Here is a 17,862-nt window from a genome sequence, read left to right as displayed (position 1 = left end):
AACGCTTTCAAGAAAATATAATAAAATTAGAAGCAAGAAAGAAACATTTTAAAACAACTTTGCTTAAGATATTTGTTTATATTTGTTTATATTTGTATTTTATCATGTATATTTAAGGTGAAACATTACATTATATTACATATTCTTTTATATGTAGTGGAAAATATTATTAGGGGGGGCTCTGTGTGATCTTTGCAACACATCTGATTTTGGAAATGGCTGTTGTAGTCAGTAGTATAGCCTTCTTTCAAAATGTTGACCAGATTGCTGAAGAAATTAAGTCTATTTTTACTTGATAGAAGACCTATGTGTAATTAATTATGTACAAATAAATGCGATTTGCAGATTAGCCAGGTGGCCATAATGTTATACCTGTCTGGTACACCTCCAGCATCTCTGACATATCCATGTAGCTACGGAGCTCAGAGATCACGCTTCATTTGTTTAGTGTAAAAACAGATGCTATAAAACCCAAGCGTGTGTGTGTGTGTGCTTAGTTTAAGCAGGTGTTTTAAAATGGAGAGTGGTTCCTGGAGTGAGATAAGTGAAGTCAATGGTTTACTCAGCCTTGCATTTGCCCTGGTTGAACAAACATGCCTGTCTCTCGTGTGTGTGTGTGCGTGCGTGTGTGTGTGCATGTGGTGGGATTGTGTCGTTGAGGTGATGGGGAAGAGACAGTGTCCGGGCTTGTAAACAGATGGTCAGCCTGTCTGCTCCTCTAAAGTCTCCATTGAAGGGAAACCAGACAAATAATAAAAATAAGAGCATTGTGAGCTCCAGGGCGCCTGACAGGAAGTCCCTGTCAGCATTATACACAGCCAGGGTGTGGGTCTGTGTGTGCTTGTCTGTTTGGGGGAATAGCATGTTATTTGTATTCTCATACACCACACAACAGGGATTAAACTAGGATTTAACCAGTGCTAGACCAATCCAGGACTAAACTGGGATTAAACCTGTACTTTAAGGATCACTCAAGGTCTAAACCAGAAGTAAACCAGGTTTAAACTATGATGGAACTATGAGGCTGGACAATGCAAAAGAAAAGAAAATCATATTAACCCATCACAATTTCAGTTTTATTTTATATTGTCTTATTCAAACAACTTAAAATTGCTTTCAGTATTAATTTCCTGAACATAAATGAGATAAAAGCAGGACCAAACTGAGTCTAAAGCAGACTAAACCAAGGATGAAGCGAGACAGACTGGAGCAGTCAAAAAAGGATTGCAAATTTACAGACAGTTACGTATTGCATTAGTGATACAAAAAACTAAGATCCTGTTCAGAGTGCACAATTTAAACACATAAAAACACATTAAAACATTAACATTTGAGATATGAACTGCTCAAGTAATTCATTTCTTGACTAAAGAGTTTGCAGTATTTATTTTTTTTCATAAAGACAGACAGGAAACATTGCAGACACCATTCTAAATAATTGCAGCCTTTGCTATTTCGATTCAATTGCGAAACATTGTCCTAACCACCATAAATACCAGGAGTAAATCTAAGATATAAGACCAGGTGTTGGAGGTCCAGTAATACTGATCTTTACAACTAATACAGCTGCAATTACTATCACAAGTTTATCTGTTCTCCTTAAGTCCTGTTTGAAGGGAAACCAGACAAATCTCAGAAATAGGAGCTTTGTTTGCAGTGTGCGTGACAGGAAGTCCCAGTCAGCACTACCAGTTTGTATTTTGTTGTGTGTTTCTGTGTCTGTCTCTATGTGAAAATGCGGAGTAAGACGCCGCGGTGCAGATAAATGACTGCTCGACTGAACCAGATTAGACACAGAGCTTGAACAAAAGCTCTTCTCAAATCTATTTTAGATTTGACAAGGTTGAATTATAGAAGAATCTATGAATGTTACCGATCCACATTATAAGAAACTGGGTCCTGGGGAGATGTTATTATTGTTACTAATATTTTAGGTTATTTTTCAAAAGCAATAAAATCTGATGAAATTGAATGGTCTCTCTAGTATTTTCTCTATTGCATTTTGGGTTGCTTGCACATGAATTGTTCTTTATAAATACAATTGCCTTGCCTATAGTAAAGCTCTACCAGTTGCCAATCCCCCATTGACATAAGGTTGTCTCTTAATGCATTATAAAAAACGCTGTTTTGTTCAAATCATTGTATTAAATATTCTTTTGATGATTGCATGGAATATCCCTATAGCACTGAAAAGTCCCTTTTCCATTCCCTACTGTTGAGAAACTTTTCATATTTGAGCACTCTTTGTTGAAAGATGAAGCAAGAAATTGGTGACTGGACTTGATAATTCAGACATTGTTAATGGCTCCAGTATATCAGTGGTGAAATGTAAATAGTAATTTCTCCTCAAATAATTTGACTCTGTAAAGTAAAACATGCAGAGTTTAAGAAGAATATATTGTATAAGTTGGAACAGTAATATTTGGGGTCAATATTTATCGTGGTTACTTTTTCTTTGTACTTATGTGGAAGTTTTTGTTATATTTCTAAAACTTCTATGATAAGATTTGAGTTGTAGAGGTGTGAATAAATAACTTGACTCATGACTTAGTTACTTCAGCTTATGTTCATTAACAATACTGTACATAACAGAGGAAGAACTCCTACTTTAGGGTTATAGTTACTGTATATGTCTGTGGTATATTTGTGTGTAATATTGTTTTGAGGTAACAGCACAGTTCTGCAATCCTAACCATGGCACACTTTGTTTTTCTATTTTCACAGCTGACTCTGCTGCCGAACCTGACTTTGGTCAATCAGTGGACTCTGAAGCTCCCTGCGCTCGAGTCGGTTCACCACATCATGACCTTTGACCCCACTGACAGAAACTTCCTCTATGTCATGACATCGAACCATGTAAGAATGCAGTCCCTGTCTTTGCATGCTTATTCTCCTTTTACGGTCGTATGATTAATATTTATGGACACCCACTGGAGAGATGATTCACTGTGAAAACATGCTATTAAATTACTCAGGTGGTCAAGTCACTAGATTCAAAACAGGCTTAAACAAACACAGACAAAAGAGTCAAGTTTTTGTCTGTATAGTAGTAGTATAGTGTAGTATAGTGTTATAGTGTAGTGTGTTGTGTGTATAGTGTACAAACTGGATGTTCATTTGTAAGTATCAATAAAAAAAAAATAAAAAAATCTGGATCAAATCATCTATTTTTATCTTTTATTGTCATTGTGATATTAGTATTGAGGCTTGAGCCACTTCCTTAGTAGGGATGTAAAGATATCGCAATCTCTTGGTACGATATTTTCGTGATATACATCTCACAGTACGATATTTATTGCGATATTTTGTGGAGGCTAACAAAGTTGTGAATATGCTACTTTTTCCTCTTAATAGGAAGACTTAATCCAAATAACTAAGCCTTAAAAGTGCTTAGAACTGTTATTTCTTCATGTAGTTTGCACTAAGACAGAGCAAAGGATCATGGTTGATGTAGTTCCCTCAGCTTTTTTAGCTATTGCTGCACCAGCTATGAATTTAAGCAAAGAGACTTGTAATTCGATATATTGTGATGGCCCACGATATTATTGAGAGACTTTTGACGATACGATATCACAATATTTTGGTAACTGTCACACCCCTATTCCTTAGTATCGAAATCAACTCTGAAATTTTAGTACTGTGACACTTCTTTGAACCATTGTTGCATAAGTTCTGTTTATTGTTTGGTATAGGTCATGCTTGTGATAAGATGCAGTTTTACGTCTAGCTCTTTTTCTCTGTGCATGAATCGGTTCTATGCAGGCGACCACAAAACTAAATAGCTGTTTTCTCTCTAACAGAAGCTGTGAATGCAAGCTTTCATGTGGCCTTTAAATCAGACACAATTGCACTTTTATTGCTTACAGTTTAATCTGTAGATCTGGGACAGTGGTACACGCTCATTATTTATCTGTAGGAAGTATTTATCATGACATTTAAAATTGCCAGTGTTGTAATTTTGCTTTGACTTTTCTGTGCTGGTGTCACTGCAAATTATCTGCCTCTTATATGAAGTTCATATATTTATGCCAGATGCCCTCCCTGAGTGGCCCCAACATATACTCTTGGGACTGCTAATAAATGGATTGGTTTTGGTCATATTTACTGTACATATTGTGATGCTATTGAAATAAGTTTTTAAATTATTTTTGGTGATGTCCGAAGCATGATCAAAAATAACACAAAATCTATTTAAACACACATTAAACAGATTTCTCCAAAAATCATTTCAAGAAAAAGAGTACATTCGCTGATTTTGTTTTGTTTTGTGCAGATGCTGAGGGTGAAGGTGGCGCAGTGTGACCAGTGGAAGAGCTGTGGTGACTGTTTAGGAGCTGGAGATGCCCACTGTGGCTGGTGCACTCTGGAAAACAGGTAAGCTCCGCATGTGTGTTTGTGTATTGATTGTTCTGTAGAGAAATTCTGGGAGAATATCTAATTCACATTTTTGTTAGGCTTAGACTTAGTCAAATGAAAGTTTTGGAAAAGGTATGGAATTTTAGTATCTCTTTCATGCAACTACAGTTCTGTTAAGTTATCATTAGGCTGTTATGATTATTTATGAACGTCTGTGCCTTTTGTTTAAAAGAGACGACAATAAATACACTGACATTATTCTGAATGTTAAGAAACTATAATACCAAACCATAAGGTGAGTGGAAAGGGTGGAAACATTTCATATTTAGCCCTAAAAGTATGATCAATTCTACATATGTAGGGTGCTGTAAAGTCATGGAAAATTCACTTTAGGCCATGGAAAAGTCATGGAAAAATTTTGAAATTTTCTCAGTGCAAGAATATAGAGAACCATGCAACATTTTGGCAGTAGGCCTTCACCTTCCCTGTTTGCCTGATGAAGGCCTAGTACTGAAACGTTGCACGGTTGGTCCTAATAAATCTCACAATTTGCAAGTAAGATGGTGTGCAGGATTTTTCTCTATGTTCTTGGTCTGCTCCCTCTCCTCCGACGCCCCATCTCTAGTAATTGATGTGTGAAGTTCTCATTCTTTGAAATTTTGTCAGTGAAAAAGAGTGGGATCCCTGTATATAAATGAAGATGTACAAGTAAAAAAAAAAAAAAAAAAAAAAAAAAAAAAAAAATAGTGATACAAATGCCAAAACACTGCCATTAGAATTCATGTTTTTATTATGTTCTGTAACGCTTTGGTTAACCTGTGTTGTTTTTAAAATGTGTTATAAATAAAGTTGCAGTTGCAGTATTACAATATTCTGTACACATTTGACACACATGTAACTATGGCTGTAGCCTAAACTAAACTAATTCTTGGTCGACTAAAGTCATGTCGTGCTGATTGATTACCTGAGTAGGGAGAGGGGGCAAAAGCTCTGGAAACTTATTGCCTATTTTCATGTCCTTCTCCTTTCTGCTGTTGTCACATAATTGCTTATAATTTAAATAAAATTATTAGTCAATAAAAAAATTCGGTTCACTGACACCATCGACCAATCAAGCAACTAAACGACTAAAGCCCTACAGCCCTACATTTAGCATTAGAGAGAAGACTGAAATAAGAACTGCTTAACTAATTTAGAAATACAGCTTTTATCAAATTCTTATCAGCACTGCTTGAAATATACAAACATTTGGAAATTTAGTTAAAACTCTTCACCTTTGTTGCAAAATGTGAAATGTTGTGGTTTTAAGTACATGTTTCGTAAAGTAGCAGCAGTATTATTCATGGTTTTCAACTTACTATTATCTGCAACATTTTAGGACTTTTCCATCATTCAACACATATAATATTTTGCTTTAAATTGTTTATCACTATGGTAACTGTATTTTTGTTCATCACTCTGAAACCTGTGGATAAGCAGAGTAAAAGTAGTTTTGATTATGATGTATTCCTCAGTATTTAAGAATTTCACTGTGGGTGATTACTGCACGTCTTGAAACTGCAATAAAATATGATTTAGAGTTGTATACTTTAGATCTGTAAAACCAATGAGGCTTGTTTTTGGGTTCTTTCTAAATCTTTATGATGCCAAGCCCAATGACTCTTGGCAGAGAAAAACACACGCCAACTAGACAGCGTTTTGGGTTAGAAGTAGTGAAATAAATTGTCTTTACATTTGCCTTGAGCCCATAGTGACACCATTGTTTTTGCCCATCCTTCAGTACTCGTATTGAGACTGACAGGCGAGGAGTGACTTGGCTGAAGTGTTACAAGAGCTTTGATTAATGTTGCTGGCTCTCGCACTCACTCACTGTGGCTTGGCAATCTGGCTCCTTCTTTTTTGGGCTGTAGTTTGTTTGTTTGTTTGACTAATAGGCCCCGGTATGGCTGGACGCTTGCTTGCTCGTGATTAAAACAGATCAGGCTGAGATAGTAGTTGGATTTCATGTTGAGCTAGAGAGGCCCCTGCATTGCCAGAGGCCATTCAAAGCGGCAAGAGAGAAACTGATGACTGTGTGTCTGTGTGTGTGCGTTTATGTGCGTGTGAGTGTGCGTGAGTGTATGTGTGTGGGCTATCCTTGTCATATTTATCTATCTGTCATTTCTTTATCCTACTCCCTTTCTCGCCTCACTGCACTTTTTTACCCATGTGATTCTCTTCTCTGTCTCACCCTCTCTTTCAGTAGCTCTGAGACTTCGGACTGTCTTTCTAGTGACAGTGGTAGCATAAATACAGAAGAAGCATTTGATGTAGTCGGAACAATACAAATATATATAGTTATCATCAACATCTAAACATGGATTCACTCACTATGGTTTTGTCTGATCTGCTGATAGTTCAGTTGAGTTGCCAATCGCCAAACAAGATCTAAGTTTGCTGTAAACAACATGTCTCTAATAAGAAAAATGTGAAGTTATACCAGGGTCGTGCAGCATCTGAATAATGATCTCATCCCTGTGGCAATATTCTATTTAATGCAGCTGTCTCCACAAACACAGGCTCTAAACTATGAGGGACTGACAGCTGGATTTAACCAATCACAGTGAAGTGTATCATCTACTTATTTCAGAAAGAAAAAGACCCGCTCCTAGGTACTTTCCAGGTACTTTCCCCCATGCTGGGGGTGTCTATGGTGAAATGTTTAGCAGTTAATATGGTGAGACAATGTCCACTTAGGAAACAAAGGTTGATACGTGTTAGAAAAGTCACAAAAAAATATAAAACTTAAATTTAAACAACACATTTCAGGATCCTGTGGTTAATACGAGCATTCATGGTCCTATTTAGCTGTTTGATTTTCAACAAAAAGGTGAGAGTGACTACCAGAAAAAAACTGTTAGCTTGTGACTTTTAATTTAATGTGTGAGAGACTTGTTTAACAACACACATCACTTCACCTGTTGTAGTTCCAACTAATTCAAATCTTTCTAGTCAGATTGTTTTTTAAAATAAAGCTCAGATTAAAGTCTAACTTAAGTAACAGAGCTTCAGACAGAGCATCACACACCTCTGGAATGCAAAATATCAATAATATTCATCTTATTGCTGCTCCCATCATCATTCGGGTTGTATTATTTTGCGTAGGGTTTATCTTTGTGGACTGCAAAGCTGTTTTAAAGCCTCACAGAGAGTCAGTGCAGTGTTGACTTGTTGGTTCACATGAACATTGAACATTTTACACAAATCATCCTACTTTATATGATATTTTAGGGGCAAAACTTGTCTCAAATTAGGGCTGAACGATCTATCATTTTGGACTGAAAATAGTGATTTCAGACAACGCAATTTTGGGAGCGTCAAAGCCACTTTTTTTTCCTTTGCTCATAAATCCCAATTTAAGGGCAAAGTATAGTTCTGCATCGACTCAACGCACACTGCCTCTGTCGCTTTGTCGCCATCGTTTTTGATTTATTCGTCTGAGCTGAGGTCTATGCGCCGCGAAGTAATTCGCCACCACAACGCGAGGAGGCAATGATTTAAAACTGGCGTTCATATAAAGTTTAACATGAACCATCTCCAACGCGATAGAAACACAGAACAGACTCACCATCATCAGCGTATTCTATGTCACAGAAAGAACACACATATTCCCCTGAGTCATGTCCTTTAGTCTGACAGAAGCTGACTGCATCAGGGCACAAGGAGCGAGCTGTTTTTTTTTAACACTTATAGTTTATACAAATGAGCCATGTGGTTTTAAGTTTCATTTCTGTAAAACATAAACAAATGTGCGCAAAGCTGCATTGAACCCATTCATTATTCAGTGTAAATTGAAAGAAAGGAAAGTGGAGTACAGGAAAGAGTACAGGAAATGTATGTAGAGCGGTGATAAAGAGGACCAATCACAGCCATTACTGTCTGCATAAACTGGGCTTTATGGTCCAGCATCAAATCATGGTGCAGGACTGGTATGATGTAAGTTTCTGTGATGTTTGCAATTGTTCATGTGCACTGAAACTTGATTTGAAAAAATTGTGGATGAAATCGAAATTGTAATATCTGCCAGAAAAATAGCAATTAAATTTTTTTCTTAAAATACTATCCTCCTTTCTTAAAAAGCTATCTCCAATTCTCCATTGAAATGAATGGGATCCCTTCACCCACAAAGAAAATGTGGTTTGGAGCATTTAAAGGCAAAAGTGGATGGAGCTGAATATGGTCAGTAACACAGCCATAGTGAACATATTTCCATAATAATTTGAGTGAGTCTGCTCTTGTAATGACTTGCTATCATCAGCGGTCATAGCTTCTTGGTCCTTGATCCAGTCTGGGATAATACAAGTGAGATAATCCAGCTTGATGTATTGAACTGCATTTCTAATGTTTCATATTTACCTGTTGCCTACTAAATCTCACATGCTGGACCTGTACAATAACATGACGTCACATAAAAACACACATTTTTCCAGAGTGCAAAACAGATGCCAAACACCCCCTCCTTTCTCTCGCTCGCTGCCCCTTTTTCGCCCCTCCCATGTCTTACCCCCATCTTTTTTGCTTCGGCTTTGAGACTTTGGTGATCTGTCTGTGTATGTCTCTGTGGCCCTTCCCTCCTCCCCCCTGGTGCCCTTGTCGTCCTCTCTATGCTTGTACAAAGAGCTGTGATTGTGATGGCGGCTGTGGGAGGGGAGAGTGCACACTGCCTCTTTTGACGATGAAATGTCAAACTCGGTAAGTCTCTGTGTCACTAAGCTGTCTCTCTCTCTCTCCCACTGATGTCATGTGTGTGGGGCTGGTCATGGAGTAGCCGCTGGGTCTCAAAATGCATACTGACCGGACAGAGAGAGGGGGGAGTGTGTGGGTGAATCTGTAAACCACTAATGTCTCTACGGGGGTCTGGGTTATGTTATGCTTTAGTCTGATGTCTCCCTTGTTCTTGGCATAAGAGCAAGTCTGTTTGTGAGAGGAGCCGGTATTGTTGTCTGAGAGAAGATGAATGACTGCAGTAGCCTCTGATCACTTTTTGATTAATTGTATTGACAGGAACAGTGTACAGTAGTGTTCATTCATAATAACAATAAAGTCCCTGTAATATATTTGATGTGGATTAGATAAAAACCCATAGCCAACGGGCTTCCCCTGCTCAGTAGTTTCTTAATTCAACCATTATTAGGGATGCACTGAAACTGAAAATTATTGCTGGATGGGATATTGGCCTCCAAATATCAGTTCATCTCATATCCTAATTGAACATACAATGATGTAATAAGACTATTTACAGGCTTAAAAAGTCTCACAATATTTGAACTTTTATTTGTACAGATAAATAACATCTACATAACGTATTGGAATCAATTTTGTCTTGTTTTATTTTTGCTTTAAAGGAAATAAATGCTGTTCTTAGTCTTCACACTGGTACTAGTTGATTTTGGTTATTGACAGATTCTTAAAGCTGTTTTGTTATAGTCTTTTGCCCCAGTACATAATTTAAAATATATAAATAGTATATAAATGAAAGAATGTATTGAATAGAACATTCCTGAAACACCATTACTTCCTTTTGTACACCTGCAATTGGTGCAATTTCTCTCCCCTTCACTCTAATGGAGCTGTAAACTAGATGAAAGGTTTGAGCCTGTGATCACCATCATCATGCTTTAACTCATCAAAACAACCACACACCAACAGAAGAAAAGATCTTTATTTGAATCAGATTAGACATCATGTGCTGCTTTTTCATACATGCTGTGTTTCCTTGTGCCTGTCACTACAAATAAAGATCAAACATGAGGAAAAACTTAACTGTAATGTACAAGTATTACTGCAATATTTGAAAATTATCATGAATTCTTATCAGGTTAATAAGTCAAAAAAAGTCTTCAGTTTAAGAGCTGCTACATACTTTTGCTACTACCACTATTGTTTATTTTACTTACTATTAAATAAGGCTGGGTATTATTAAGGAGTTACTGATATGTTACATACCTCAATACATCGGCTACGATACGATGCATACCTCGATAAAGTGAACTTTCAATTCAATACAATATATTTCAAATCGATTCGATACGGTTCAATCAAAATAAAAGCTAAATCATGGCTGTGATACTAAAAGTCTTTGTTAAACCACTTCTTCTGCAAAGTGAATATGAAACACCAACATTTTAATCCTCAAAACAGTGAAAATGTCAAATGAGTCACATAAACAAATTTTCTTCCACTAAACAAACAACAAAACTGTAGCACTGTAACAAAATAATTTAGTAAAATACACCAAAAGAATCCTCTTAACAATATATTGATACAGCAGCCCATGATAATGATGCTGTATCATCACAATAAACAATACGATATATCAATATTTTGATATTTTTGCACACCCCTAGTATTAAAGGTACATTATGCAACTTTTCTGGTAAAGGGTAGATGTTCTTGTGTTTTTCATGTAATGTTCTACAGTGGCCATTTACTTTAACTGTCTTTGTGGAAACAAGCAAACCACAACACTAGACCCAGTTGCAGGTCAGATCTGTGGAGATGTCTGCTCACAGTAAGAATACAAGTCTTTGCAGTAGTTTTGAGAAATAAAAACACCTGTAAATGAATAAATATAAGATATATTTGTTTAATGCCATACTGTGAAGCATCCCAAGCAAAGCTATGATATCATTATGAAACAAACAGATGAACCCTCCACCAGAAAAGCTACACAGCGCACCTTTAATTCATTTAACTTGCTACTTTTTAGTACTTCTAAAAATCATGTAAAAAATGAAAAATGAAAAATGAAAAAATCTTTCCTTTTACAAACTGTCTCATCTCCCAGTCTGTTTCCCTGTATCTTGGCAGTACGTTATTCTGCTGTTTATCGCTGGCTGAAATCTTTCTACCCTCCAACACATGAAGAGGTGGTGCGCCTTCTCAATTCATAATTTAGCTGCATATATGTTAACTCTGTTTATTTTAAGAGCTTGTTTGAAATGACTTAAAAAACTGTGCAAGGAAAATGGGTGATCGTGACATTTTAAGATACCGTGAAAAGTCTTGTGAATCCGAAATGAGGCTATTGTGCTTGATCACAATGGTTAAAAAGGCAACGTCTGACAAGTACAAGGAAAAAGTGAAATTATATATGGGATATGTGTCATCTTTGATATTGAAGTTAGAGCTACGGTTTGCAGTGTGGGACCAAAAGAGTCGTTTGGACAGTATTGTTACTCCTCATCCGCTGTTTGTTGATTCATATCTCAAGGTTTCTTTTCAGATGTTGTTTTCAGGAAGTGGGTTTTTGAGCTTATATCAGGCTTTATCTATGAGCTGTTCAAGATCAAATCTGTAGTGGACTTGAAGGCGTAAATAGATTTTTTTTTTTGTTGAAAAGACTTATAAGAAGAAGTATGGCATCTCCCCTCCTTTCTATTTAGCATCCTTGGGTCTTGGGTGCTGAAATGCAGATGCAGATAACCATACACACAGCCAGACGTAAACACAGACAGCCTTTCACTCTTACATTAATTCTTTAAGTCCCACCGCACTTCTCAATAAAATTAATCTCATTATCTCATTTTATTACTGCCATTAAAGCTATTAAAATGTTCTGGTACTAAACCTTTTGGCTGCTCCCTCTCTTTTAGGGGTCGGCACTGTAAATCGTTGGTGTTATGGTGGTATTTTTTATGCCCAGCCTTGTAAGAATATTCAAAATCAAATTGCAATTTCAATGCTAGCAAACTCAAACCTTGCAAACAAAAAACAAAAATAAAAGCACTAAATTAATGAGAAAAATTAAGAAATGGATTCGTATTAACACTGTTGACCACATTTAATACTTTAACAACACTATCAGAATCTATGTGAAGGACTTTTACTTTTTACTCATAAAGTACATGTTTGAGTGGATACGTCAATACTTTTATTTAAATAGATTTTTGCCTCTGATACTTTCACTTTTACTTGAATGACTTTGTGCCTCTGTATTTGTACTTTTACTTATATATTAATAAATTTTTTAAAGTATATCTTCATAGACACTAACAAGTGGTGGACCTGCAACCAGAAACGTTACCAAAAACTACCTGCAAGTTCTGAAACAATTGTTATATTTAGCACTTCATATTCCACTCTTCTCTAGAATATTAATGCCTCTAAGTGAGTTTAAAATATACATTCCAAACTATTGATCAACCAATTTGCATTTTTTATGGTTGATACTGATTGTTTAGAAGAACCAACGACATCTGCCGATATTTTTGGGCCGACATGTGGACCCAATTAAGGTCATTTTTCCCGAATTATCAAGCTAAAATTTTGAACAAACTCAGCCTTCTTTTATTATAAACTGTGTAGAGTCCAGTCTAGTCACATTTTTTGCAGTACCCTCTTTGGACCAAAGTGTTCAAACAAAGCTTTTTCATGTATATTTAGACTGCCGGTTTGGCCAAATAAAATATCGGCCTCTGCTGGAGATTTATGGCTGATAGCTGATATGCTAAAAAGGGCAAATATTGTCAACCAAATTATCAGACTATCTCTATTCCAAACATAATCGCAAATTCTTATCAAAAAAGTTGCAGCTATCTACTTCTGCCCAAAAATAATCTAGCTATGTTTGCGAGAATGGTACAATGACTGGATTTTTGGTTTTGGGAAATGATTTTGGTGGTACTTCAGTTTCATAACATGTATATTTTGAAGAAACGGCCAGCACAGCACTTTGGCTATTCTTGTCACACAGCATGGTATGTTTCTTTCTTGGCTTTTTACTGACCCCAATTACAGAGCTGGTACAGGCTGAACCTGTGTCGTCTCCTTTCTGTCTGTAAATCAGAAACACGGAGGCAGCCACATGTGTTCGACTCCATACAAGACACTCATTTAGATCTCCTTCTAGAGTATCTCTCAGCAAAGCATCACAAATTCGTAAGTGACCTCAACACAGAAGTCAAAACAAAAAAGCAATTACCACAATGAAGCAATTAAGCACCACATCAAAATTATGGCTATTGGGGACTATAGTGTTAGACGATATTGACAAAAATTCACATCTCAATAATTTTTTGAGTATTCTGATATCGATATTCAGATGATATTAAAACAGTGTTAAGTGTTTGTATTTTGTTGTGTTAACTGTATCAGACAATTTTGAAGTCACTTTTTTTTTTCTATTTTCAACTTCTATCATTTCTTTTCAGTACAAATTACATATTTGATTTTAAATTTTTCATATCTTCAAAAGTACTTTACAGACATTGTCTTCAATCACCAGCCCAGCCCTAACTGGGACTAAACCAAAAACCAAATTCTGACCTAGAACAGGACTCAGCTAAATCTATGCCAAGGATCTAAACTGGGCTTAAATTAGGACCAAACCAGGACAATGTGAACACACCCTCAGCGTATCTAACCACATAAGTCCACCCCTGATTGCATGCATTTAGTTTTATACACTGCATGTTTTTTCCTCATTTTGGGAGGAAGTAGAAGTGATTACTTGAGACTAGAAGTGGCAAATTGCTGGTCGAATTAGCATGAATCTGATGAGGACGTGTTAGTGGCTGATGGGGCTCTAACCACAGAGCCTTTCCCCCTCTGCTGCTGCTAAGTTGGTGAGTTGTTAGTGCTTGGGAGTGTGTTCGCGATAGGGGGTTATGTAGCTAGCAGCAGAGCCACTCCATGGGTTATTTTTAGTGGAGCATCTGACCTCACAGCCCCTTTCTGTCCCTCAATGCCACAGGGACTCAGCGTCTGGACTCTGCACATACATTTTGCACAAACACTAGCGGGCATGTGGTGAGGGGGGAGCGGGGGAGGGGGGAGGACACGAGGATAAAGGAGTTTTTTTAGTGTAAAAGTGATGAGGTGGTGTCTTTGCGCGGGACAGTGGTAAATGGGGTCTATTTGGGTTGGGCGCGCTCTGAGGTCACTTTGTCCTTTTCATAGGGCAGCAGATGCACAGAGCGTCAAGTTCATCAGAGCCCCAATTCAGTTTGAGATTGGCCCCACCCACTCATATTAGCAGTTAGAAATGAGCAATGAATAAAAAATACATTTACAAATATGCGTACATATTTACAGAACAGTAATTGGTGATAGGATGAAATTAACATGGTTCCTGAATCTGTGTATCATTCATTAGTTTTTCAAAATAAAACCAAAAATAAGAAAATGAAATTTTCTTCATTATTTGTCTCCAAAAAACAAATTTAAAAAATGGATAACAATTAGTTTTTTAATTTTTCGATTTTGTGAACTAGGAGTAAAACAGGACTAAACCAGGCCTAAACCAGGTCTAAACCGGTTGCAGTCCTGGTCCTGCAATCCTGGTCTGGTCCCGATTTCAGTCCTGGTCTCAGTCCTTGTCCTGGTCCTGGTCTGATCCCGGTCTCAGTCCTAAACCAGGACTAAACCAGGACTAAACCAGAACTGAACCAGGACTAAACCAGGACTGATTGGAAATGGGAAAAGACTGTAATCTGTTTTTTCTATTATTCATTTAAATACAAAATCAAAAACTAATTATTATCAGTTTTTTTCATTTTGGTTTTGGAGACATAATGAAGTGGATACTCGTCTATATGGTGTAATACTTGTATAGCTTAAGATAATTCCAAACCAAGGTTAATTTCTGTCCTGTGAATCTGATTTTTTTAGTATCGTTATCTTATAAAATCAATATCTAGATTCGATACTAGTTTTAATATCGATTAGTATCTGAGTTTCAATACTTTTGACAGTGCTAGTACATAAAACATGTCTCTTCTCTTGTATACGTATACATTTATTGAATATGAATAGTATTTTTTGAATAAGTCAGTTTTGAACTCCTCCATAGGCATGAGGTGGGGTATAAACTGTGCTCTTTGTATGGGACATTGTTAGAGGGGGTCTATTTGAGTTCTCCTCAGTCGGAGGTCACTCTGTCCTCTCACAGATGAACTGCGCTTCCTGCCAAACAGTCAAGTTCATTAGTGAGGCACAAGTCACTTCCAGGGCCACCTTGCTTGTTGAATGCCCCGTCTCTCTCCCTCTCTTTCCCCCTCACACACACTGCCTCTGCCCTAGACCTTATTAGACTCACAGATAGGCACACTGCTGTACTCTTATGTGTCCTCCAGTCAATGCCACACACAGAAACTGTTTTTGTTATTGTTGGTTTTCCTCACTCGGCTGCCTGTAACTAGCCCCTGATCTTCGCCTGGGGCAGGTTGCCATAGCTGCGAGTGTGACCCAGTGTCAAGTTGTCCCTAGTGTTGAGCCATTTTAAAAAGCAAAACCTGAACGCATTATGTGAACGCAAGCATCACCTCATAAATCTCCGGGCAGCCGACCGTGAAACCTGGCAGTGCAAATTCCAACCAAAATTAAAACGGTAGGGCGTTGTAAATTTGTGTTTTCTTTCCACACAAAGGGGTGACATGTTGACCTTAAGGCTTGGTATTCTCAGTGCAGCGCTGGTGCTGAGTTGGAGCAGCTCTTGATAGTTACAAGCAGCACCATTGACAAGCAATTACTGTATATTAGATGTTCTTGTTCAAGGGAAGGCATTGCTGATAATAGACAATCTTCCCCCACAATGTCTCAGAGCAAACTTTCCCAGGAAATAGGCTGTTTTTGCTGAATAGGCATGTCTGAGACTCTTGTCAAATTTACAACAACATGCCGGTGCAAGAGACCAAATAGTCACTGAATATACAACACCTGGTATTAAAGGTGTGGCTTTTCTGTTGGAGAGTCCTCCACCTGCTGCCTCTATGCAGATGCCATTGCTTTGCCTAGAATGCTACACAATATGGCATTAAACATACATACAGTATCTCCATGGAGAGAGGTTCGAAGTCAGATCTGAAGAAAGGCAAGTCCAATCACAGTAAAAATGTTTTGTCAGGTATTTTTAATAATGCAATGTGATTTTTTTTCTGGTGGATGGTTTGTCACCTGCTTCTCTTTGTGGAGATATTGCCTGGAATGTTTCACAGTATGGCATTACACTTATTTATCTCCACGGAGATAGCAGGTTACACCACAGGGTCAAGTTACATGTCAGATCTGTAAAGAGGTGAGCCCATTCACAGTAAGAATGAAAGCTTTTAGGTCATTAAAAACCCTTGTTATTGAGAAAATGCAAGATGGATACATTTAATGCTGGGAAATTCCAGACAAAGCAACAACATCCCCAAGCAGAAAAGTTATACAGTGCATGTTTAAGCAATAATAAAAACAGGTGTGCTGTAGATCATTGTATCCCAAGGACTGTGTTGTGACCCTCAGGTGGGTCGAAAGAGATTTTTTAGGGTTGCCTGATCTGTGTGTTGCGGAATGCGCTACAAAAATGCAGACAAGCCCATCTATCTCATTAGAAATGTTGAAATATTAAGACATGTTTTTGTTTGTGTCTGTTTGTTTGTGTTTTGTAATTAATGTATTGACTATTTTGTTCCAATATTGCTGCTTCAGTTGAATGTTGAAAAGGAAAAAAAAGGTCTACATTTAATGTCCAAATAGGCAACTTATGGATCCTTTTATTGCTTGTTCTATGACTGTTTTTCATTGTTTAAAACTTGAGTAATACTAATTGTTCAGAGAGACATGATCACTCAGTCAACAATAAAATATCCTCATTAATGTTCAATAATGGTCAAATCCACCTTTATTTTGTGATTTATGAATAATGTTTATTATAAGGCTTATGACTTTTAAAATAGGAGTCCCCAGAAAAAAAAAAATCAAAACACTGCTGTAGATTCATACAGATTTTACAATAACAAAACAATTGTTTACCTATCAGAAAAGTTACAGAATGCACCTTTAAGTATGAATTGTATTTTGTGTGCAGGTGTAGTCTCCAGAAGGACTGCAGTCTGGGTGTATCTCCGCGCTCCTGGATCAGTTTGGGAGAGGGGCCTCAGCAGTGTCCATCCATGACCCTCACGCCTCCTGAGATCAGCATCTCCGCAGACATCAAGGTGGGTTAAACATTAAACCTCCACTACTCACCCTCCAAGCAACAGACTGGTGTTTAAGCTTCATCTAACAAGCCAAATATTTTTTCTGGCAGTAACTAAATAGACAATAGCAAAGGCTGACTCATTGAATTGAAATCTGGAAAGTTTTTGACCTCACATAAACACTTTAGGAGCTGATGCTTAGATAAGTTGTTGAGGGGCAAACAACGTGACCTCTATCTTCCTGGCAATTCTAGGTAAAAACAGTCTGGGTTTTTAAGCATTGTTTACCCTGTGTTCCTTCAGTCTTTGGTTGCGCATAGTGGTTTGGTTAGGGTAAAGCAAAGCTGAGCAGTGGATAATATATATTAAAGGGCCCATATTATGCCTTTTTGATCTATGCTATAATGTAGTTTAATTATCAAAAACATCCCCCGAGTTATGTTTCATTCCCCCATGTTCAATACACAAACCCTGCATATTTAGGGTGCTTCTCTCAAACTGAAAACACTCCACGTGTGATGTCGCGTGGGAATACAGGAAGTGCTCCACTGTGTTTTTAAAC

General features: G+C 37.4%; 1 protein-coding gene across 1 annotated transcript in view; it reads left to right on the top strand.

Annotated features, from left to right (window-relative positions):
* The window catches only part of plxnd1 (plexin D1), a 150,697-nt gene that overhangs the window by 13,834 nt on the left and 119,001 nt on the right, over positions 1-17,862 (top strand). Inside the window, exons 3-5 of the mRNA XM_055165785.1 lie at positions 2,725-2,856; positions 4,274-4,374; positions 17,189-17,318. Coding sequence (XP_055021760.1) covers positions 2,725-2,856; positions 4,274-4,374; positions 17,189-17,318 — 363 coding nt within the window. The remainder of the gene's footprint in view (positions 1-2,724; positions 2,857-4,273; positions 4,375-17,188; positions 17,319-17,862) is intronic.

The sequence above is a fragment of the Boleophthalmus pectinirostris genome, unplaced genomic scaffold, assembly GCF_026225935.1.
Source record: "Boleophthalmus pectinirostris isolate CB_2022bp ecotype Guang Dong unplaced genomic scaffold, ASM2622593v1 HiC_scaffold_8, whole genome shotgun sequence".
Lineage (NCBI taxonomy): Eukaryota > Metazoa > Chordata > Actinopteri > Gobiiformes > Gobiidae > Boleophthalmus > Boleophthalmus pectinirostris.
Note: the sequence above shows the minus strand (reverse complement) of the source record. Positions and strands in the feature narration are given on the sequence as shown.